At 35.2% G+C, this 26,032-nt stretch overlaps 1 protein-coding gene across 9 annotated transcripts in view; it reads right to left on the bottom strand.

Annotated features, from left to right (window-relative positions):
* The window catches only part of LOC119580411 (plasma membrane calcium-transporting ATPase 2-like), a 213,376-nt gene that overhangs the window by 5,811 nt on the left and 181,533 nt on the right, over positions 1–26,032 (bottom strand). For 4 of the 9 annotated variants that reach the window (XM_037928874.1, XM_037928807.1, XM_037928951.1 and 1 more), the window contains exons 7-24: positions 25,392–25,400; positions 25,191–25,205; positions 22,431–22,660; positions 22,120–22,255; positions 21,653–21,787; positions 18,636–18,704; positions 17,571–17,783; positions 17,184–17,386; positions 16,725–17,000; positions 16,379–16,584; positions 15,887–16,049; positions 15,396–15,677; positions 14,375–14,569; positions 13,888–14,094; positions 13,571–13,769; positions 12,665–12,876; positions 11,663–11,817; positions 11,209–11,344 (exon numbers count right to left, since the gene is read on the bottom strand). In XM_037928874.1, the coding sequence (XP_037784802.1) occupies positions 11,209–11,344; positions 11,663–11,817; positions 12,665–12,876; positions 13,571–13,769; positions 13,888–14,094; positions 14,375–14,569; positions 15,396–15,677; positions 15,887–16,049; positions 16,379–16,584; positions 16,725–17,000; positions 17,184–17,386; positions 17,571–17,783; positions 18,636–18,704; positions 21,653–21,787; positions 22,120–22,255; positions 22,431–22,660; positions 25,191–25,205; positions 25,392–25,400 (3,041 nt within the window). Of the gene's footprint in view, positions 1–1,206; positions 1,559–11,208; positions 11,345–11,662; positions 11,818–12,664; positions 12,877–13,570; positions 13,770–13,887; positions 14,095–14,374; positions 14,570–15,395; positions 15,678–15,886; positions 16,050–16,378; positions 16,585–16,724; positions 17,001–17,183; positions 17,387–17,570; positions 17,784–18,635; positions 18,705–21,652; positions 21,788–22,119; positions 22,256–22,430; positions 22,661–25,190; positions 25,206–25,391; positions 25,401–26,032 lie in introns of all 9 variants that reach the window. The other 5 variants (XM_037928584.1, XM_037928645.1, XM_037928742.1 and 2 more) reach the window with 4 other exon arrangements.

The raw sequence follows: 26,032 nt of genomic DNA, 5'->3' as shown, positions 1-26,032 counted from the left end.
TCCATAACCACATGGCAAACTGCACATAATAAAATAAATACACAACACAAAACACAACATGCAGTGCAAAACCACGTCTCCTCTAGCTGCGCATTAGAAATTAGTACACAAGATGTGTGTTAGTTACCCTGGCATACGCTAGACTAGTAACAGTTGAGGCGGGAGTTGTTAGTGAGGTGCACGTGAGATATTGTCTCAGTCTGTTGTAGCAAAGGTCCCGCCGGGGAGCCAGGCTGGCCTGCAGACCGCCAACCACCACAACCCTCAGATGCTGTGGCAATCAGTGGGAAGTGGCAAGGGCAGGGCAAGACCACAACACTCAGCCTCACAGGCCTCAAGGCAAAAGAAGTGACAGGCAACAGAGTGCCCGGCCCCCAGCACACCCTACGCTCGGCCCACCATGGGAACACCCTCAGCCCACATGACTGACACTCACCCACCCACACGGACAGGCCAGGTCAGCAGCGGGAGGGGAGGGGGAGCAGGGTAACCACTTGAGCCAAGGTCAAGTAACTATAACTAAAGAAAACAGGGAGTTTTAATGGACTACAAGAAAATAAGTAAGAAAGAAAGAAAGAAAGAAAAATTAGAAAAAAATATACCAGAACAATATAATTAAGAAAGGGACAGGAAGCTAGAGTGTTTTAGCTAATAGGAAATTGTGTTTAAATACTAAAAATGGTTAGAACACAGAACAAATGCATAGAAACAATTGTGCAGGTGCATAGACTAAGGCAGGGGCACATTTGCAGGTGGGGTGGGAGGGCTAGGTGGGGGTCACATGATTAAGCCTGAGATGGGAGTAGGATGAGCAGATTGGGGCTGGAAGGGACTAACTTTTGCCAAGTCAAATGGCCAGAAAGTCTCTTGGGGAAGGACATAGGATGAGCGGGTCGATTCAGACTCAGAGGAGGCTTATCACCCAAGGATAGAGTTGTGGGAATTTTACAAAACGATCATGTGGAAAGAACCACAATCAGTCCTGGGGAGGGGGTCAGATACTAGTTTCATGAACAAGGGTAGGTATATCTGGAGGGGCAGGTGGGGAGGCGGGCTGCAGTGTGCTGGAGTGCGCTGCCATGTTAGAGTGAAGGGTCTGGGCCACCAAAGTATTAAAATGGTGCGGGGAAAGGGGCTGTAGGAGCGGAGGGATAGGGGAAGTGACAGCAAAGTGGTGGTGGTGGTGGTGGTGGCAGCACTTAGTACTTTGTGTGTTGGCGTGGGTGTGGGGTCGGTGGTGCCCCAGCTGCTGGGTTGCTGCTGCAGCAGGCCCGCCTGGGGGAGGGCTGCCGGGGGGTACCAGGGGGGCGGTCTCAGCCGTGGTGGGTGATGACTCCTCGACGGGCGTTACGAGGCGCACAGTTGCGTTGCACGACCCGCACCGCTTGTCACTATTGGGACTTGGGCTTTTCGTAGAGTCCTCATCTATGTAACTGATGTCTGACATGGGCCGGTTGCCCTGCTGACTGCGCGAGATGCGCAAACTATGCAAACTATGGCACGACCGCCGTTCTTCCAAGTCTTCCAGGGTTGACTTGAATGCTCGTATTACTCTCAACTGCAAACGGGACGGGACATCCAATCAAACCCCCACACCATTGTAAAACATCCACATCTCATCATGTACATGTTAGTAGCAACACGTAAAAAATTAAAAATAAAACTCACCAGACAAGTCACTGGTAATACAGTGCTATTAACAAACAAACATAAAAAAACTAGGAGTGACTAGTCATGTCGACATGATAATAATAATAATAAGTAGTTATAATGACAGGAGACTGAGGCCGAAGGAGGTGAGGGCTGTTGGCTGTTGGAGACTGGGTGAGGATGGTGTGACGCAGCCCAGTGTGACGGACGCCTAGTGGCACGGGGCGACCTAGAAACATGCAAGCTGCGTGCACAGCAGTGGCAGCCAGAACACAACAGACTAGGCACCGGGCCACAGTAGTGTTGAGGCCGCTAGCCCGTCACCACCAAGAGAAATGATCTATGCAGCACAGAGAACAAACATTCTAGCCTCTTGCTCTAGCCACAGTCTACACACTCCATCTCTTAGCACCACGTACATAATTAGCTAGGATTTACTTCTGGGAATTCAAGGGTATCTAAAATTTAGAACAAATAGGCAAGGGTGGGAGGGGGTAACACATAGCATTACGACATCTTTAAGACAACAACAGCTGTACGGCTATGTGGCTACTCTTACCAACCTGTTACAAAACCCAGGGGTGTCGGTCACAGGAGGAGCAAAACAAACTTACTGTTAAATCAAAAGTAAAAATTAGTAAAGGGCTTGGGGATGGTATATTATGGGACAAGATTTCACAAGTGAGATGCTATAAGTGCAGTAGAAAATTAGCAGGGGTCCTAAATACTAATATAAAATTGACTAAATTTTATATTGGACAAATTCTAAAAACAAATATGCGCATAAGACAGATACTGTTGTACAATATACAAAGTACTGGGTCAGCCTTATAAGACATTGGTAATTCCTTGTTAGGGGAAGGATTCTGATTATACACAGTCAGTCAGAGAATGGAGTAACTTTGGTATTTACAGACTGAGCCTACATATTACAACACATGGCACTTGTGCCAATAGCAGGTGACGAGTGGAGTGTTGAGACGCAGCATTGTAGAAAAGTATCCAACAAAGGAAATAAACTAGCTGCCACTACTTGCATGCACTTGCCCAAAAAGATGGAACACGTGGCAGACACGTGATACTGTTCCAAATACGGGGGCAGCAGGATGTTGCCTGTTATAGGTCTGCTGCTCTATCTGTCTGTCTACGGGAGTTAAGACATGTAAATCTACTTGGCATGCACTACTGCATGCCCAGCAGTAAAAAATGAATACATGCTGCATTAATTACTCTATGGAAAAAAATCATACCTGGAAATTAGAGAAATCATAAAAAAAAAACAAAGGCTGAACCTAGGCTGGTCTTCATGCACTGGGGAGTGCCAAGTTTCGCGGACCCGACATCATGCTGCCGGACACGCCTCTGTCAATCCTTGTAAGAGGTTCATGGAAACGCTAAGGAGTGAGGCTAATGGCTTGAGGCAGAGATGACTGGGCCAGCGAAAAATCCTAGCCCTGATAAAATTGTCACATCTCTTTGATACCACTGCTGCCAAATTGCCTAGTTGGGTGTCTCTTTTCGGGTAGCGGCAAACTCCACAACACTGCCTTCCATGACACTGGTAGGCCTAGGTCCCATAGGGCTTCGTGTAGCTTGTGGAAAGTTGAAGTGAATCGAGTCGGAGAGACAGAGGTGAAAGGAATATTTGGAGAGCCACAAAATAAAAGCTGCAGGATTGAGCTACCAAAATGAAATTCATGGAAAAATAATGATAAATAAATAAATAAATAAAAGGTGATTCTAGAAAATCATGACAAGGAAATTCTTCTGGAAAAAAAAGAAAAACCTATGGTATACCACTGTACATGAGGGATATAACATGATTTGCACACTGATATTCAAAATAATAACACCGCAGTGATTCGCTGGTATAACAACACAATTACGTTAAAGAAAATCAAGACATAACATGATGACACTGCTTAAACACAAAAGAAAAAAAATACATATGTGAAAAATAATAATAAAAAAAGGAAAATGATAATATCAACATCAACAAATAAATAACAAAGTAAAATAAAATCAAATAAGCAGGAGGACGGCACACACCACGATTTTTTTTCTTTTTTTCTTTTTGTCAAGAAGGCAAAAAAAGCACATAGCTGAGGTTGGTATGTAGAATACCAGACATTGCAAACTGCCATCCACCACAGATCTACCTGCACAACTATCAGTTTTACACATAAAGCAGTGTGGTTGTCTTACATCAAATAAGCTGAAATTTAATCAATTAAAATAACTGTTATTAAAACAAATATTTGAAAACAATTGATTAGCATAACAAACTACATAATTGAGACAAGCCATGAGGTAACCTCATTAGCTGATAACTAAAAATCATATAAATAATCTCACTCGAGCCAATAATAATCTAAAAAAAAAAGGAGAAAAAAAAAAAATCAACCTTTCTTCCGTTATCCATTCCAGATACTTAATTTTCAAAAAATGCATCTCAGAGAAAAAGCAGCACTAAGTTTCACACCAAACAAATGATGTCACGTTCCAACTCAAGGTAATCCTGGCAGTGACCAAATGGTGGGGGCAGTGAAGACACTGGACCAAAGGCCTTCTGTAGTTCAGAAAGCTAATGGCAGGAAAGAGAAATCAAAGCAGAGGCAACAAATAGTACGCAATAGGATACAGGAAAAATTACATTTGGGATGCCCCCTTATATGTGTGATGAACCTTTGATGTATATACATATATATATATATATATATATATATATATATATATATATATATATATATATATATATATATATATATATATATATATATATATAAAGGGAATGCCAGCACACTGAAACAAATAGGATATCAAGAAATGCCAAAACTCAGGCTTTTCAGCCACTGGAGCTATTGCATTTCCACTGCAAAGAACTATGTAATGATTTCACAGGAAAGTTACTGACTGACTGACTAACTGAGGCGACCAGCTGGCAGACTGGCTACCTGCTTATGGGAAAAACCTAACACTATTGCTGTCCTGGTGGTAGAATCGCAGTGCTCTGTGCATGAAAGACACACACACTTCGAGTCTCAGATTTGTCTTGGTGAAGTCACACATGGTACGCAGCTGCATGATGAAAGTAACATGAGAGGAATATCTTAATCATTCATATATAAAACATCACACTGGCCTTGAGTGAATATTCTTAAGTAAACTTACATTATGAAATGATGTATATAAAAGAGTAAACTATCTTAATGGTGAAATGTAACAGAAATCATTTACATACTGTACCAGTTACTCAAAACAAATCCTTGAGCATGATTATATAATATTTTGATGGTGGACATTTGCAGACATTCAAAACTCTGAATAATGACATTATTATTTACATGACAATTTAATCTCTAATATCTGAAATACACTATATAATATATATGTGCGTGATCATGTGTGTGTGTTCATGCCTGGTAATCTTTAAGTGTCTGCGTGAGTGTGCATCTGAGTGTAGGTATAAATCTGAGTCTGAGTAGGAGTGTGACTGTGATCATATGTATATATACATATACATGTGTGTGTGTGTGTGTGTGTGTGTGTGTGTGTGTGTGTGTGTGTGTGTGTGTGTGTGTGTGTGTGTGTGTGTGTGTGTGTGTGTGCACGTGTGCGTGTGTGTGTGTGTGTGTGTGCCTGTGCATGTGTGCATGTGTGTGGTGCATGTGCACGTTTGTGTGTGTTGTGAATAGATTTTATGTACTCACATGCAAGTTCTATGTGTGCAATATGTGCAAATACCTAAACATGTATGTCATCTCTAAATTGATTCTGCTGTGGATCAGTTCCTGAACTTCGTTTTGGGACTGCCTGTGTAAGATTAATTCTATGTGTTTATCTACATACATGCATATTTTGGTACTTTAAAACCTATACATAAATGCATAAGGCTACATGTGGAATTTACTTTATATGTATTCACATCGTGCTGAAGTGTGATATTCCATAACTTTTACCAATGCAAACAAAAAATTTTGATTAAAGTTTTGTCAGTGTATATATGCCAGTGTCCCTGTTCATTTTTCTTAGCGACCACAACTACACACAAACACAGACACAAACACACTCCCACACACATGAATAAAACAAACAAACACAGATTTAAATGAAACCCTTGGTTTAAAGTACACTCAGCAACTGCTCTAAAAATCTCTGACCCCTCAATGTGCAAGTGAATATGAAACACAGCTATGCAAATGGCTTGAACACAGCATTAAAATTTAGCACCACCTATACCTCTGCTGCCTGGAAGCATGCCTATTCTCAAGGACAATGGGACAAATGCTTCAAACAATAAAGCGCTTATAATGAGCATCCTAGTCAAGCAATGCATGCCTAAATCAAATATATCATTTTCCTTTTAGCATCAATTTACATAATTCATAATGGATATCCAGACAACATTACATGTTGTGTAAACATTGTAACTTGAATTATATTGTCTCCTCCATGCTAAATGGAGGCTTACCTGGTACCTAAAAAAAGTAGTATATTTCTTCTTGAACCAATTTATAAACTAAAACTGTTTTATGATGTCTTATCAGAAAATGCATTCTATTTCTTTATTGTCTTTATCATTAAATGAGCTATTAGGTAAAATCTAAGAATTTGAAAATAAAATAAATTGGTCAGTTCCTAATCTATCTATCTATCTATATTTCTCAAAAATACCTAAAGGCCAAGTCATATCTTTAATCATGAAAGTGGAAAAAAAATCAAATCCATACACACCCATATGCAGGCAAATCAAAACTCACATGCATCCACACCCCAGATACATATAAAAAAAGTTATAATACTAGTAATAATAATAATGATGATAAGAATAATAATAATAATAATAATAATAATAATAATAGTAATAATAATAAAATATAATAATAACAATAATATTTTAAGTACAATAACAATAACAATAACAATAATAATAATAATAATAATAATAATAAAAATATAATAATAATATTGATTATGATGTTGATATTAATAATAGCAATAATAATGATAATAATAATCATCATGCTAAGAGTAATATGAGATCATAAAAGTAATGATTACAACATATAATAATAGAATAATATAAAAAGTAATATGATAATGAAGATAGCAAAAAATCATAATCATAATAACAATCATCGTCATAACAATAACAGCAATAATAATAATAATAATAACAACAATAATAATAATAATAATCATAATAATAATAATCATAATAATAATAATAATAATAAATAACAAAAAATAGCAAAGACAATGATAAATAACTTATCGAATCTTACCTTAATTATTAAATTCATAGCTCAGGTTTATTAAATTCATAGCTCAGTTGGAAACAATTTTGTTCATGAAGCAGATAACTACATTTTAATGTAAAAAAAAAAATAATAAGTAAATAAATATGGACCCATATTCCTCATGATCCTAAAGTGAATTATGAAAATGTTTTGAACTGATTTATATGACCAATACTATCTTTTGCAATTCAAAAAAATACACATTTCCAATTCAATCTCGATTCATTATATTTAAAAATTATGTATACGTGTAGCTGTTATTAATCATTATGATACATGTGACAATAGGTTTTGTGTTACGCTGTCATGTGTCGAATACACGTATTCTCTACTGCCTGTAAGAAAGCTTTAATATTCATGAATATATCTTTTCTGCAAAACCCATTCATCTATACAACCATCAACCCCAACCCTTTAGGAACTCAACCTCACGCAAAAATTCATAATCTGTGGTAGACACACACTTCAGACTATGACCAACCACTGGAGACTGGCAAGATCCCTTTTGATTTAGGAAAAGCACAAGAAACTTCAATGACATCAACATTCCTTTACAAAGAAAACAGAGAACCAGAGAGAAAAAAAAGAACATTTAGAAAGAAATGAAGAAAGGAAAGGAAAAAAAGAAGAAAAAATAAAGCTTATTTTTGCTGCTTCTTGAAATTCTTATCATTTTTTCACCTATAAAAAAAAAAGAGTAGCTGTGTAAAGAGGAACTGTGTATATTGAGAGAGAGAGAGAGAAAGAGAATGAGGGATGGGGTAGGAGTGAAGGAATGAGAAAGAGAGAGAGGGGAAAAGAGGGAGAGGGAGAGGGTGAGGGAGAGAGAGTGGGAGGGGGAGAGAGTGGGGGGGAGGGAGGGAGGGAGGGAGGGAGGGAGAGAGAGAGAGAGAGAGAGAGAGAGAGAGAGAGAGAGAGAGAGAGAGAGAGAGAGAGAGAGAGAGAGAGAGAGAGAGAGAGAGAGAGAGAGAGAGAGAGAGAGAGAGAGAGAGAGAAAAAGAGAGAGATAAAGAGAAAGAGAAAGAGAAAAAGAGAAGAGAATTGAAGAGAAGAGAGAGAAACCAGTTATATTTCCTCTGGTTTGGGTAGGCCTGCACCCTGAGAATAACTTCCAGAATGTAAACAGGCAAACAATAAGAATAAAATAGAGACAGACAAAAACAAATGAAAATAAGGTATGATAACTTAAATCATCTATATACATATAACATGATAAAATTATTCACAAGCTGAGACACTTGACACTAAAAGAATAACATGCATACATAAGACAGACATCTTTTTGTATATGTGTATACATGGAGAAACATTCAAACATATATTTTCTTGCCATACATATATGCATACATATTTATGTATGTACGTATGTATGTACATACTGTATGTGTATATATAATGAATTTATGTATTGCGAATGGCTGTGTCTTTACGTCTGTATGTATATATATATATGTATATATGGATGTATGGATGTATGTGTGTGTGTGTGTGTGTGTGTGTGTGTGTGTGTGTGTGTGTGTGTGTGTGTGTGTGTGTGTGTGTGTGTGTGTGTGTGTGTGTGTGTGTGTGTGCAGTTCTGTCTATATGCATGAATGTATGTAAGTATACATATATATGTGTATGTGTATATATGTATCTATATAAAGAACTGTGAATGTGTAATACATGTATGTTTGTGTTTGTGTGCACACACTTGCACACATGCACATATGCCTCAAAGAACGGACTTCAACAAGCTCAACTTTACAAAAAGGGGGTCATGTGCTACTGCCAGGGACATTGTCAACTGTGGGACTGAAATTTTGCATTACACAACAGTGAATATGCCACTCTGATATGTATAATACCCATGAATCAGCTCACATACAACAAACTAAAATATTGCATATATTTCTTATTTTGTTACACATACATTTGATGACATGGTATTGCAACATAGGGGAGGGAGAAAGAGAGTTCAAGGTAGACACTTGTTAAAAAATCCACATTACGGGGGCCTCAGAGAAGCAGAAAGGTGGGGGAACATTAGTTTTAGAATTGGAAAGCTGCTGCCTTTGTAGAGTCCACTTTATTGAGGTCATTCTGTATCTAGGTAAGTGTGTAGTTGTTCATTTATGTACGTAAGTGTGCATAGAAAAAAAAAAAAAAAAAAAAAAATCGATATCATTGAATTATCTCAACTCTGTATTCAGAGTATGAATGAATTTTGTGAATCTTCCACCACAGAAGGTAACTAAAGCTACGGGAGATTCTCATTAGCAGATATACTTCTGGAAAATTTTCAAATGGAAATGAACATTTAGAAATTCTTGAGGCGTTCATTTAATTCTTTTTTTCTAGGTGAAGAAAGTGTTTGCCTGTATCCATGCAAAAAAACCTCACTCCATTTTTAAAGGTCAAAATCTGGATCTGGGAAGGGGGAACCACACCAGTGCCTCCATCCCTCTGAAAACTCAAAACGGATGGACAATCCATCAGCATCAAACAAGTTCACTTTCAACAAAACACCGCATCTGGATCAGAACAATAGTATAACACGAAAAAACAAAAGTGGAAACTCTTGGCTCAGGACCGTCCACACCAGAATCCTGTTAGGAGAAACAGGGCAGAAGAAACTACTAGAGAGAGAAAAAAAAGCTGCTAGGAGTTTCTTCCTGACTCCTACAGGCTGCTTTTTTTTTCTTCTTTTTTTTTCAACTCATTTGGAAGAAAAGTTAGTTCAGGAAATAAAAATTAGAAATACAAACTGCATTCCAGTTGGGCAAAGAGCATTACTGTTAAAAAGTTACACATTCATATCACTTGATTTTCAAAAGGTGAACACCATTATCACGGAAATCAGTAAGGATTATCAGAGTATTTTATATAAGAGTATTAACGTTTGTGATAAGAAATCTCAGTCTACAGCTTGTTAAAAAGAAAAAAGAAAAAAAAGAAAATAGAAAAAAATCATTCTCATTTCTATGTTATCATTCATACTGCTTTACTAACATATCACATTTTAGTGAAAGAAGTAACTGGGTTAAGCAGTGAAGAGAGACTTGCTGTGCTCCTGGCCTCTATCTTAATCAAAGATACCTTGCATTTCTTAGACAATTTCCTTAATTTCATCATATTTGACTTGAAGTAGAAAGAAATGATTAAATTTATTTCTTAGGTAAAAAATAAAATCCTTCCTTGATTATTAAACTCGTACATTCTCCAACCTGTTAAAACTTCCATTCTGATTTGCACAATACTATCAGATTTCAAGGTAATAATGTTGATTGTAATGATAAAAATGACAACAATGAGATGCACAATCTAGATTTTTTTTTTCTTGGTGCAAACAAAATAAAAAATATTTGTTTCAAGAAAAATTTCATTTCTTAAAGAAAAATTTCATTTCCGAAACTACTTAATTTTCATGAACTTATAATTGTTTGCGTAACTACCTAAAACGATAAAGAAAAAAAAAAACATTGTACCTGTGAATGAAAATCAGTTTCACATAATGTTACCTTTTTTACCATAGAAGATTAATTGGAAGGTGAAATCCGTATTCTTTTTGCAGGTAGGAAAATATAAGAGTTTCAGAGATTTCTTTTCTTTTCTCTCTTTTTTTTCTTCTTTTTCTTGTCATGATAAACCCCAAGGAAATGTCAAATCATTCTCTGATGTGTGTTTGTGTGGAAATGTGACCTGAGTTACTATTACATAAAGAATGTGACATATGTTGCAAAAACATTTTTCTTTATTCCTTTTCTTTTTAGTATATACTTTCTTGGCAGTACACTGAATGAATAGGTTCTTCCCCTTATGAATATAAATTCTATCATTCACATAACTAACAAATTTAGCAAAACTTTGTACCTAATGGCTGTATCCTTTTCAACTGCTGTCCCTTATCTAAATAACAATCATCTGCAAAGATATCTAAAAAGCCTTTCAGCTAACAATTCTTAACAGGCCATTTATTACATATTACCTACTGTTCTGAAATTAAATTCACATATATTTTGCTTAAACAAAAGCAGCAGTGACACGTATAGTCTTTATATCCTTATAAAAAGCAAAAACAAAGTATCCCTTAATTATGATCATATTATCAACTTCTCAACTGCCCACTGAGACAGCTTACTGCCAAAAAATCTTTTGTTCTGTCTTGGCAAACAAGAAGTCAGTAATTGTCAACTCCTCAGGTCACATTCTGTTTAAAAAGGATTTGTTTTATGAGACATGTTGGCTATAATAGAAGATTCTATTCTTTACAACATACCTGAGTCTGGAGTCGGGTCAAGCCACGGATCCACAAAATCTGACCCGTCCGCTTGCTGTCCTTCCCGTCCGAATCCAGCTTGTCTTCACTGGCCAGATCAGCAATAGGATCATTAATAGGCTCCCCTGATCCATACCTGAAGCAGAAACATTTGTTTAAATGTCTACACAATCTCTTACCTAGAATGCATTTTCCAAGAAAAATTGGCACTACCTCAGCATGACATTCTTCTCCTCATAATACATAAACAGATAGCAAGTGACTACTAACTGTCTGAAATCAAATATTAAAGAAATATGTAACATTCAGATCAAAATTCCAAAGTAAAAATTTATAGAACAAATAAATCAAAATTTTATATCAAACTAACATACTGCTGCCCATTCGTTCTACTAAAACATTTTACTTGCAGCAAAAAATAATTACCATCAACAAGATATTTTCAGGTACTTACGAGAATACATTCTTAGGTAGCTTTTTGGTTGGGATGGAGGTGACAACCTGTCCCCAGAGTAGCACTCCACATCCAAAGAGCAGACACCATAACCACAGCTCCAGTGACAGGGCTTGCGTTGAAAATGCCATACCACCAAACTGTACTATCACAATCTGTTGAACAAAATAGTATGAGATGAAAAGTGAAAAGATTCTTATATACAGAGTCACCCTACATAGTTCTTCCCCATGTCCTGTGTTATCAATATATAATGTCACCACTCTAATGAAGATGCTATTACCAATACTCAGCCACCTTGCTTTTTTGATGGGAGTATTTGCAATGCACTAGCTATTAATGGAGCAGAACAAAAGAAAGTTTTGAGTTTTGATCAGTGCCTCTTATTCTTAACAAAAATATACAATCAACTAGCACTATTTCTATTCTAAACAATTTTAGTCCTAGGAGGAACTGGCTGAGTGTTGACAATAATAATTATTACTTCTTTCTCTATGGAAAAATGCAGAATAAGGCTTCTGTGTCATTATCATTAAAACAAAACATGCAAAATATATCAAGAATAACTAATCTACAATGATGATAATGATATTAATACAAAATTTAAACAAAATAAAGCTTATGTACAAAGCCAACCGCAGAAGAAATATCTTTGCAGGAAACCATACTGAGGTCAGTCTTTCCAAAATAAGTACAGCATTTCTAATTCTACAGTGCTATCAACATTAATAGTCCTTCAACAAGAATCACAAAAAACTTTTTACATGCACCAATCAATCTGCAATCCTTTTACAAGCAAAATAACTGCAAGTCATAAATAATATCTGATCTCTCAAAAGGAAACGCACACAAAAATGCATTTTGATTTCTCACAATCTGGTATAATGACAAGCACCATAACATATTGATGATGCCAAAATTACAGCTCCGGGAGCTCCCCTCTCCTCAGAAGACATCATTAAGGCCTTCACCACATGCCAACCACAGGCATGAGAGACTTACCTGACTAGCTAGTGTACTAAGCCAGATGCTGTAGAAAATGGGATTAGTAAAGAAACCCTGGAACACATTGCGCTGTCCGTGAATTTTCCGTGCATTGATTTCGTTGAAGAGAGTCATCATGACGAAAGTGTTGAAGATAATGGTGAAGTGCTGGGATGGCGGGTCACGGATGTCAGCATAACGACCAGAGTCAATGTCTAACAACTTATCACCTGTTGAAAGAGATCTGGATTAGATGAAATAATGGTGGTCTCTAAATAGTTTTTGATATTAACTATTGTTATTAACATAACAATAGCATAAAAAAGACAGTAAGAAAAAGAAAGAAGGAAAAAGAGAAAGAAAAAATATATATACATATATCTTTTAATTATATATATATATATATATATATATATATATATATATATATATATATATATATATATATATATATATATATATATATATACATATATATATATACATATATAAAGGCAAAAAATGTAAACATTCACAATTCAGAGCAAATAGTTGTGAAAAGTCACATGTAACATAAATTCAATATTGTGGAGTACATGTTGGACACACTGGGGAAATGTATGCAGACATATCTAAAATCCAAAATACCCTCTATAAATGAAAATCTGGCAACTATGCTCTTGTTCAATCCAGTTGCAAGAAATTGTGAATTAATTTTGGCTATTTCACTGTCTCATTTATGTGTTTGTTCATACTTGTGAACTTGAGGAAAGAATGTTTGAAGCAAGAATAATGAAAGATTACAAATAAACTTCCTAATTTTTGTAAAATGCACTCAACAACAGCTTGCTGTCGCATATTTTGAAAATGTATATGCTTCCTTTCACCCTTATTTATGGGTAAGAAGTCTGTTTATAAATATAAAACATGCTCTGTACTACTCACCATAAAATAACAAAACAAATATAACACAAATCATGTACAAGGCTTGACCAAGGATATTCTTCATCATGGTGCGAGAGATGAGAGGCTTAGTACGCCCATATGGCTTTCGTAGCAGGAGCTCGGGTGTGGGAGCTTCTGTTGCAAGTGCCAAGGAAGCCAAAGTATCCATGATAAGGTTCACCCACAACATTTGTACAGCCTGAAATGATAAGCACACTCTGATAAACAGTTCTGGAAGCATAACTGTTCAACTTCTAGGTTAATCAATTATACAGTTCATCCAAAGAGAACCAAAACACTGCATTCATGATGCTTACCTTGAGAGGACTATCATTAATGGCACAGGCACCAACAAAAGCCACAACGACAGCAACAACATTTACTGTCAACTGGAACTGCAGAAATTTTGCAATGGAATCATACACATTCCTTCCCCACATGACAGCTTTGACGATTGAAGTAAAATTGTCGTCAGTGAGAATAATGTCTGATGCCTCTTTGGCAACATCAGTACCAGCAATGCCCTGTTGAAACAAAATCATGGAAATAATTTCTTTAGAATTTCAGAAAAAAATAATATTATGAGATGACCAATGACTACAACTAAATGTCCTAAAGACATGATTAAACAAATATAAAAATTATATATTTATGTGTGTGTATTATATATATATATATATATATATATATATATATATATATATATATATATATATATATATATATATATATATATATATATATATATATATATATATAAAATAAACTGAACAGCATATTCACAAACATTTCCTTCTTACATACCATAGCAAAGCCAACATCAGCTATTTTGAGAGCAGGGCCATCATTTGTTCCATCCCCAGTGACAGCCACCACCTCTCTATTAGAGCTCACTTTACTCTCAATGATACCTCTCACCAGGGTATACTTGTCCGTAGGAGAGGAACGAGCCAAGACACGCAGGCTTGGCCACACTTTGTCGATTAAATGTTGCTGAATCTGAAAAAGAAATTCACTGAGGGATGGTTGTATCACGTGACTCTGGTTAACCCTCTTCTTATTACACTCCACAAATATGCTTCATGAGAATTTCCAAAACTTACTCTTACATCTTAAGACTTCAAAAAATTATAAGCTATAGACTATATCTGAAGATTTTTTTTCTTTTTTTTTTAGCTGTTCTTACCTGCAATGCCTTCAATTCATGAAATTTTTCTGGCCTTAAGTCTTTACTCATTTTAGGGCCAGTATTAATGAAAAGATTCATTCGCACTAGATTCCCTCCTTAAAGCGCTAGCAGTTCTTAATAGAAAACTAATTTGCAATGCAATGCCATGCAATCCTATTTTTTTCAAAATCCAGCAATGCCTACATTAGCAAGAATCTCTAACTATTGAAATGATGACAAGTAAGTAAAAGAAGTTTAATAAAAGGGAAAAAAAACTTTCATAACCAAAACCTTCTTGTTGTACACTATAAAAAGGGAGCAAAATATTAGCGTTTGTACTCAGCACCTTATCACTCTTTTCTATTTTCAAGCTTCATCCATGTCATCAGCACAAAGTATGAGAACTTTAAATATCCTACATTGGTTGATTTTCTCTGAAACCAAATCTCAGGTTATGGTGACTAGTTTTTCCCAACATGAATGTCTGTATCTAGACCTATTTGATTGCGTGTTCATTAGCAGATCTTCAGTCAGCAATTATTGGATAGACACTAACTTCAAACTTTAGTTCTAAAATCAATGCCTCATTTCCTAAATTGAGCCAAACAAAACCTTTTTCTACCATCAAAACACTTTCACCATTACACAAGTTCTTACCTTTCCTGATGCATCTCTTACTCTCCTATTAAACTCTTTCCCCTCTAGAATGAGACTATTGTCCCCAGTTTTAAGAATTCCACATTTGCTAGCAATGGAGCGGGCAGTGTTGATATTGTCTCCGGTGACCATTCGCACTGTGATGCCTGCCCGCTGGCACTTTCGAATGGCATCAGGCACTTCAGGTCGCACAGGATCCTCAATGCCCACTATACAGATACAGGTCATGTTGTTGATGATGTTATCCTCATCATCCCAATGTGGCTCCGAGTCAAAATGCACCTGGAAGAGGCAGTCCAATTATAAGACAAGAAAAGAAAGGAAAAAAGAAGCAAACAATACACAATCCTAACAATTCTCAGGTTGATAAAAATATGTGAAAGAAATGTGGATGTATTATGTCTAATTACATATGTGTGTGTGTTTGTGTGTGTAGATAGATAGATATATAGTGATCACATAAAAAGAGAACACACAACATAGTTCCTTACTTGGTTAATTTCAGCTTTCCCTGTGACAAAGTCTCTATATGCAACTGAGATTGTGCGAAGACCATTACATGCCATAGGCTCAATTACTTCTCTTACAAGACGTTCCTGCATTGACCTTGTGAAGTTCTCTAATCTGCCATCTTTGCCATGGATGAAGGAGCATCTATGGAGAGAATTACTCATGTCTCACAAAGTCAAGGTTTGTCACTTCCAGGGTATCAAAAAGACATAAAAAAAGAGAGAGAGAGAGAGAGAGAGAGAGAGAGAGAGAGAGAGAGAGAGAGAGAGAGAGAGAGAGAGAGAGAGAGAGAGAGAGAGAGAGAGAATTAATGATTACATGTGTTAATCAAACACAACAGATATCCTTACTTACAATATGAGTAACCTTTAAAAAATATAGAAATTCTTCACAGGAATTTTGACACAGGCTATTGGCAATACTCATAATCTAAAAAGAAAAACTCTTCAATACACAGAGCAGGAACTACTCACTTTTTCATGACAATTTCAGAGGCACCTTTAGTATAAATGCGGTAGCCTCCATTGCGAGGCACCACCGTTGACATAGATTTTCGTACTGAATTGAAGGTGTATACACGATGAAAGTTTTCTTCAGTGACTTCATCTCGAATAACCTGGTAACTTTTTCCAAGATCCAAAACAAAGCCTAACAGTGCACATTCTGTTTTGTTGCCAACCTTTATGTATAAAAAGAAAAAAAAAAATTAATTAACTAATATGAACATTATAATACTATATATTACCCAATTCCAAAGTAATCTGTCACAAAAAATACAATAGTCATGCTCGATGAACAAGCCCTTTCTTTTAAACTTACCTGCTTTGGGAGATCTCCTGGGTTGTCGCCTGGCAAAACACGGGATGTATAGGCAGAGTTGATGCTAATGGCGTTCACCAAGAGGTCACCCACTGCATGTGGTAATGACTCAAACTTTGGAGTAGTCTTATGATCTTCATTACAGATGTATGACTGAACAACTGTCATGCGGTTAGTGGTGAGGGTTCCAGTTTTGTCAGAACAAATAGCTGTTGCATTACCCATAGTTTCACAAGCATCCAAATGTCGCACCAAGTTGTTATCTTTCATCATTTTCTGAAAAATAAATGTATGTTATACAAAAAAAAAAAAAAAAAAAAAAAGTGAAATAAAATATAACAATAAATTTACATATTTTGATAAAAAAAAACTTTTTCTTTATTTTCTCAACCTCCTTCAAACACAAGTTCTAATGCCTAACGTGCCTGCAGTACCATTACCTAACAAAGTTATACCAACCTTTACAGAGTAAGCCAAAGACAGTGTAACAGCAAGGGGAAGACCCTCAGGCACAGCCACCACCAACACAGTTACACCAATGATGAAGAACTTGACAAAATGGTTTGCATAAAATGTGTCCCATGGTTTGCCTTCCAAAACAAAGGTTTGTACGCAGAAACGGACTATTAGAATCACAACAGTGAGCACAGCGATGAATGAACCTGTAACAGAAATATAGTTAGGGGTTTTACTATTGAATGTGATTAAGCTATTTTCAAAATTCCTTTCTTAAATATACAATATTATGTAGAGAAGCAAAAAAAAGAAAGAAAAAAGAAAGCCAAATGAGTCTCTTACATCTAAAGAGATAAAGACAAATAAGGTATTTGAATCCATATCCCTTACCAGCATAACCTATCTGAATGGCCAACTTGGTCAGCTTGGCCTGCAGGACAGACTTCTCATGTCCTCCACCCCCAGAGGCTCCACCTTCTTCTCCTTCCTCTTCTTCCTTTGAATGTTTGTTGTTTCTCACATCACCGTCAGCGTTGGCAGAGTTTGCTGTTGCGTGGTGAGAGTTACCCGTCACGGCTCCAGCCTCACCTTCTCCTTGCTTGCCTGTAAGAAGTGCCATACACTCTGTCAATCCCACTCAATGCAATGTTTACTTCATTCCCAGGCAAAGCAGACAAAAGAAATAACCAGAGAGGTTTAGGGGTAAAGTGGGAATTTAATTAATTAATGAGATCTTTGAAGATAATCAAAACAATCATGCATGAATCATATAAAATATATATCTTAAGATCATTTCTGTTATTACTGGAAAGGGGCAGTTGATTTTAGATATCAGTATAAAATTCAAACTAAATAAAGGCACAGATACTTCAAAAATAATCAAAGAAAGTAATGAATTCCAGGGAAGCCAAATAAGAACATGGAGCACAGACTAGTACACCAAAGATCCTGCAGCAGCACAGAGACAATTTGCACAAAGGAGACATATATATTAAATAACCTACAGTGCTGGACTAAAACACTGTCTTGGCAAAGACACATTGTAAGTAAAAAAGGAAGAGAGAAAGAGAGTGAAAAGTGAGGAGGAGAGAGTGGGAGAGAGAAAGAGAGAGTGAAAGTGAGGAGGAGAGGGGAGAGAGAAAGACTGAGTGAAAGAGCCAGACGACAAAGACAGAGCTAGAAAAAAAGAGATGACATGAATACCATTGTCCAAATCCTTAACATCAAACTTATAACAATAATAATCAATCAAGTTCAGTCAATATAGATGAGACACTCAAAAAAAAAAAAGAGAAAAAGAAAAGGAAAAAGAAAAAAAAAAAAAGACATAAAAAAAGACAAAAGAAAAAAAGTGTATCAAGGAAACAGAGATAAAAAAAAGAGAGAGACTCCTGAAAAGAATTCAAAGATGGGGTAACAGGAGGATGAGAACTACTAAAAGCCAGTTAGCCATACTAGGATTGGCGACAATCAACTCTTCTCCTGAGTCGCCCTTCTTCTGCTTTTTCCGCTGCTTTTTGGCCTCTGTTTTTGGGGGCACAAGCGGTGATTGATGATGATGGATTCGGAAGGCAACAACGGTAGTGGTTGGTTGGTTGGTTGGTTCAGGGGGTTACATGCAAAAAAAGATATCAAAAACAAAAAAAAATATTAGTACTAGATAGGATACACAAATCAAAATCCATAAGCTTTATGTGGCAGAGGTAAGGAAAATACTAAAATCATTTAAGAGTCCTGGTTAGAGGGCTACATGTGTACAAGCTATACCAAATCTGTGACTTAGCAAGGGCCAATGGTATTTCAGTACAGGAGGACATTTAAGCAAAGGTTAAGACATTATAAGCAGAAGGATCTCACAATCAAAGAGATGAATACTCGTCTGATACCAAATGCCTCTGGCAAATATGCGGACAATAAAAACCTGCATAATCTTCCACATAATTGAATGGTACAATCAAAATATGCTAAAAAAAAAAAGTTTGCATTTATTAATGCTGTCATATAACAGGATGAATGACAATCCAACAAAGATCCTTCTGTTTTTAACCTTTTCCTAAACTTCAAAAAAGAGAGATTATGAGATGGTAAATATTTAAGCATCAGTCATTAAAAAATTAAACAATAAATAAACAACCAAACAACGGCAAAGCAATTCTGCTCCTGTAATGAATTCAATAAAGAGATGATATCTAATGTGTTTTCTTTTGCATAACTACAAACTGCAACTAGAACATTCTTGTGAGTGGAAGCAGTCTCCTCACTTCAATGAAGAAAAATAATAATAATAAATAATAATAATAATGATAATAATAATAATAATAAATAGAAGTTCTAGAGTGCAGTGTCTCTCTATAAATCAAATTATTATTCACTATCAACCTACAACAAAGGCATAATCAAGGCAGTCAGTGAAAAATTTTAATCTTATTCATCTCTATATATTCTTTCTTCTGAGGATTTTCTAGTGATTTCTCATTTGCATCCATTATGTGCTATCTACAGCCAAGTTCAAGTTTCAACATTTCTATGTCATCAACAGACTACCATGCCTGTCTAAGTATTTGCTGCCTTTACTAACAGACAACAAAACTATGGCTATATACCTATCAAAGTGCACCATGCAACTCTGAAGTGGGTTTCTCTTTCAATGAAGTTGTCAGAGAGAGCAGAATAAAACATGGATAGAGGTAGTACTAACAATATCATTAATAACAACGATAATAATAATAATAATAATAATAATAATAATAATAATAATAATAACAAATAAAGTAATAAAAATAATAATAATAATCATAACAATGATGATGATAACAATAGCAAAAACGATAATGATAAAAATAAGGATATCGAGAATAGCAATAGTAACAATAATGATAATGATGATGATGATGAAAATAGTAATAGTAATACTAATACTAATAATCACAATAATAACAATAACAAAAATAATAATAACAATAATATAAACAATAACAATGACAATAATATAGTAATAATAGTAATAATAATAATAATAATAATAATAATAATAATAATAATAATAATAATAATAATAAAATAATAATAATAATAATAATAATAATAATAATAGCAACACCAACAGTAACAATAACAAAACAATACTAAAATAACAATAATGATGATGATGATGATGATGATGATGGTGATGATAAAATAATAAAAATCATTTTAATTATAATACTTAACAACATCATCAATATAGTTGAAAGAAGAGATAATCACCCATGAAATACACTATTCAACTGACATTTTATAATCATTCTGAGATAAAAAGTCATTAATAATTTTGCCAAAAATATTCTTTCCTCCAAACATTAAAAATTTTGCATGGTAAAATACCATGAATATATATACTTAATGGAAATTTGCTACTACCAGTATAATGAAAAGCAGCCTTTTCCTTTGCTTAGCTGTCTGAAAAAAAAAAACATCTACCAAATAGCACTCCACCATAAAATATAAATGCTATCATGTGTAAAAGGTCTTAAAATGCCCATTCATTTGCTAAATACACAATATGTGTCTCATCTTTCAAATACTCCACTAAATTTCTGAGATTCAAATCCTTTCTCAGCATTCATAATATAAGTTTTTATAATCTTAAGACCTTCTCTGATTTCCCAGTCTTAAAGTTAACATCAATGATGAAACATCAAAACATTCAATCATAATCACGGCCTACCTCTATTGTACATTCCAAAAAAATCACACTATCTTACATGATGGTCCTTTCTTTGTCAATCATTTCTAGTTAAAAATTTTGGCCAATAAAAGCTTTTCCCAAAATATCCCTTATCTATAAAAAATTTTGTATGCAATCATATTACTCATTATAAACTTACATTTACCACTATCTAAAATTATCAAATGATCACTCACTGAATATCAGAGAACAATCACTTTTTAATTGGTAAGTGTGAAAAGGGAACAAAATGATAGGAGTAACATAATAAAACAAATACTTTATCATATTTTACCTTTCTACACCAAAGTCAACCTGCGAGAATTACTGGCTTCAAATATATCATACAGTAAAGATGGCATCCAATGTCAGTAACCTAGATAAGTTGCACTCAAAGTATCAAATGTGGCAGACTGGCTTTGTTTTCAAGGCATCAAAAATTGCTTTATAAACTGCTTACAGTCTAGAGAATAATATCTGAACAATCCTACTAATTTCAACTCTAACATGAAAATATCTAATGAATAAAATGAAAGCTGATTCATTATTTGATCTTACATTTTAATTATGGTACCACTTCTTTCTTTTCTGGAAACTCACCATGGGTCTGCAGTCTGTAGCTTGCATACTTGCACTTTGAGTAGCACTGATCTAGAAAGTACTTTACTGACTATTTCATAACTTGCAATATAATACAGTAACCCAAAAAATAGGTCCTAATACTTCCCAGAGCCAAAGTCTGTTAAACAACCAAGGAAAGCACTACCTTTTTTCCTCTTCTTAGCTTCAACTTCTTCTTCATCTGCAGCAGCACCCAAAAGTGTAAAGATAATGCCAGCTTGAGAATTTACACCTACTGCAGTCACCAGCATTTTTCCACTGCCCTCCATTACATGTGTCCCTGGTGGAATAATAACAAAATGCTTCTTTCATTCCACTTCAGGAAATAATGACTGGAAAACTAACTATTACTAATCTTAAGGAGAGAAATTCTGCCATATGACTAGTTCACTACTATATTGCAATCTTAGTTCAGAAATCAGCAACCCTAATTGTAATTTCAAAAATAACCAAGGTCTGTATTAACTATACTTAAACAAAAGTGCAATTAGATAAAGGGCAATACAATGTTCGGAAGCCCAGAGACAGTGTTTTGTAATATTTCAAAAAGGTTTTTCTTAAATAATGGGTTTAACACAAATATTTTGCATTACAATAAACCCCAAACCACACCTGAGAGCACCATAGGATCTGTGTCAGCCCCCTTCTTTACATGGTCTGACTCTCCAGTTAGCGAGGACTCATCAATCTTTAGGTCATTGCTTTGTATCAAGATTCCATCTGTAGGTAACAAGTCACCATATTTGATCTGAAAGGGAGAAAAGGTGATTCAATATCAAAACGCTATCAAATGCATAAAAAATTAATCTATACATTCTTGTATTTAAGTCCATACTTAAACACAAATTTAAGAACACATATCAAAGTCACTTGCACATATACCATTTGAAAGGAGAAGAGAACATACTCTACAAAGTTCTTACTTGGCAAATATCACCAACGACAATATCTCCCACTCCAATATCATGGACTTCTCCTCCTCGAATAACAGAGAATTTGTGCTCGCCCTCAATGCGGCTTTGTAGACCTCGAAACTGTTTTTCTTTTGTGTAGTCATTAAAGGCTGTGACAAAAACAACTACTGCCACAGATATAAGAATGGCCACTCCCTCGATCCATCCTGCTTCTTCCTCTCCCTCATCGTGATGACCAACTGTAAGAATGTCATCATTACATGGGTTCTGGTTGTGGATGTGCATTCAAAATCATTTACAGAATCATTTAACTTCCTTGTATTTTTAACTCATTATGAAATATTTGCCTTTGCTTAGAAAAGAAACGATTACACCTTAAATGAGTGAAATACAATTCACAGAATCAATAGAATGGCTAATCCTACATGAGATATACAGTAGGATATCTATTCAGCTGGTCATTACTTCATGTACAGAAATATTTGCAGATCTACCAGTCTAATTACATAGTCCAAGGATAAGAAAAGATTGATGGGAAAATGTGGGTTGAGACTAGAAGACCTGAGAAAGAGCTGGAATATGGATTGCGTGAGGGTGAGGCAGTGGGACTGACAGGCATTGTGGTTCAGGAAGGGTGAGATGAGGAGCTCACCAGGTGGCTATTAAGGTTATGGGATCTATTTCATAAATAAGAGAGAGGCTGGAAAGTAGACTTCAAGTAAGTTTAGTGTGTTCTAATTACCTTTTTATCAACTTTACAGAGAATTAACTACATACAAAGGAAGAAACATGAATAGGTTTAACAATGAACATATATACAAAACTTCATTTCTTGACAACTGTCCAGAACACTATACATTATTTTTGTTTAGCAATGCTAAATCAATGGAACTTTTTAAACACAAAACAGGACTTGGTTACAAACAGTGGTTAAGTTTAGACTAGATTGTATATCATGACATTTACAGATCAGTGTTACGAAAAGGGAGAATGAAATGAAAAAACATCAATTCAGGGTTTTGGTAGTGATGGCACGGCAGTGAAAAAAGCAAAGGGAGCAAAGGCCTAATAGTACAATATCAAAAACAGTCCCATATAGATCAAGTAACCATTATCGCACTGAGAACATACCTCATTTTATCTATATTTTCATTCATTGACTGATGTGAAAAATGATCTAACTCTATTTCATATAAGTCACTCTGTAAAATATCTATAATCATAAGTTTGCTTAAAAACATATTCAATTTAGCACCCAATAACATGAAAGAATGAAATATTTGCAAAATAATGATAACATATTACTTTTATCTTTTTTCTTTCCCTAATATTTACCAATATTCCTTGTATCAAAAGCCTAAGTAACCTTGCTACCATGTATCAACAAAATTAAGACACAAGATCCTTTATGTCTTATTTATTAGACTATCAAAAATTCATTATAACTCTGTAACACAATTAAGAATGATGAGAGAGAGAGAGAGAGAGAGAGAGAGAGAGAGAGAGAGAGAGAGAGAGAGAGAGAGAGAGAGAGAGAGAGAGAGAGATGAGAGTGAGAGTGAGAGTGAGAGTGAGAGTGAGAGTGAGAGTGAGAGTGAGAGTGAGAGTGAGAGTGAGTGCATGTGTGTGTGTGCATGTGCGTGTGTAAAAATTACACAGATATGTATAAACCTATTCCAAGTTGATCCTTCCAACATTACGCCATTGCCAAAAATGACGTGCCATCACTAATAAAGAAGAGTGACACAAAAAGCCAAAGCACTAACAACAAATGTAGAGCCTCCAATAAGCACCATATTTATCGTTACCACCTACTCAACCTGAGATCACAAGCCAAGAATATCACCAGGAGATACAGGTTGTGGTTATTTATATTTGTTGATCTGCATAGACCATCATTATTACTTCCTTCACAAATGGAAAAAAGTCCCATGTTATCATACAGAAGAGTTTTTCAGTTCAATAAAAAATGATGGTCTTTCCAGCATCAAACCTACAAAACTGAAACCAAACTAAAAAAGAAAATACATTAAGTCAACAACTGAGAAACCCACTGTACTATAGTGTAAATGCATGATGTAATGTGGTGTATTTCTTCTCTTTCTTGCTTTTCTTTCCTCTTTCTTTATTCAGGAGATCATTTTTAGTGTATATGTACCAAGGGAGGTTTATAACATTCTAATCCCAGACTAGACAGTCAGGACTCACAAGCATGGGTACTAACAACAAGCATTGTGGTGCTATAACACTAACAGATGTTGGACATGGGGGTGTGAAGGTTATGGGAATTACTGCTCAGAAAAAAACATACAAAATATTTTAAAAATGTGAACAGGAACATCCCATGATGTTATTGATTTCTTTAACTGACATGAACTATAATGAAGCATATTCTGAATCAACTGTTGGAACCCTTTGACTGTAGAGCATCAAATGCTATAGGATACATTGAATGTTAGCTGTGTGTATCACTTTCTTTTATGAGAGAATGTAACTTAAGGCTTAACTATTTTCAAGCTGCAGTTGGACACTGAACTATCTTTAGTGTCAACAAAAATATTAGTCAGCTATTGTTATGGAATGTTCTGGTCATCAGTTCCAAAATAGTTTTTCACATATTCCTGTAGTAACACAATTTATACCATTCTGTGGCTCTAATATGATCTATCAGAAGGAGTTTACAGAGTACCCAGAAAAAGCTGCTTGAGTATACCGTTACTAAGTTACTATATGGAATATGCAGTTTACTGTGCCTTGTCATCTGTTTACCTTCAGTATTTCCCTCTAAATGCCATTGGTCATGAAAGGAGAATTCCAAATTCATTTAAACAACACAAAACTAAGAACTCTAAAGAAAAAAAGCATCTGAAAACTAGGATGAAATATGTATTGCACAAATATATGTCATGACAATTCGAAACATTTCTCTATACATCATTTTCTGACTAGAAAGTGCCCAGCGACACTCACCTTGTGGACCTGCAGTGATGCGTACATGGAATAAACAAAAAATACATTTTTGGTTAATAAAAAAATATATATATCTTTGTTTTCATATATGCAAGAAAAACTAACTAAAGTTAATAATAGAAGTTCTACAAAATCAATAATAAGTATTTCTAAGAGCAACAGTATATCATATGACAAAAATTTAAGTCATCTTAACCTATATTCAACCATAACTTTAAGCAAACACTTAACCCAATGCCAACAGGGATGGCATGTGCGGGCATGCCATACCCACTATGAGTTTAGTTTATCAATTGCCTTTACACATAGATGGTTGTACTACCTATCTCACCTGTTTACCCTTTTATATGATTTTTGGATGCATTCTCTTTTGCCTTATATTGCTATTAGTAATGTTAATGGCATTATGCTAATCATAATGTCTATAATAAAAATAACAGCATCAATATTGATAGTAAAAAAAAAAAATAATAAGTAAAGGGGAAATCTGGCAAGGTCAAGAGTTCTACTAATTGACTCCTTGATGGCTGAGCACGTGTGGAGCCATCTGAGTAGAGACTTTTCACAATAGAAAATTAAAGTGAACATTACATTTTCCTGGCATCATTGGGTTAATTAAAGTCAATACCAAATGTTAACTT

The sequence above is a fragment of the Penaeus monodon genome, chromosome 1 (assembly GCF_015228065.2).
Source record: "Penaeus monodon isolate SGIC_2016 chromosome 1, NSTDA_Pmon_1, whole genome shotgun sequence".
In the NCBI taxonomy this organism is placed as follows: Eukaryota; Metazoa; Arthropoda; class Malacostraca; order Decapoda; family Penaeidae; genus Penaeus; species Penaeus monodon.
Note: the sequence above shows the minus strand (reverse complement) of the source record. Positions and strands in the feature narration are given on the sequence as shown.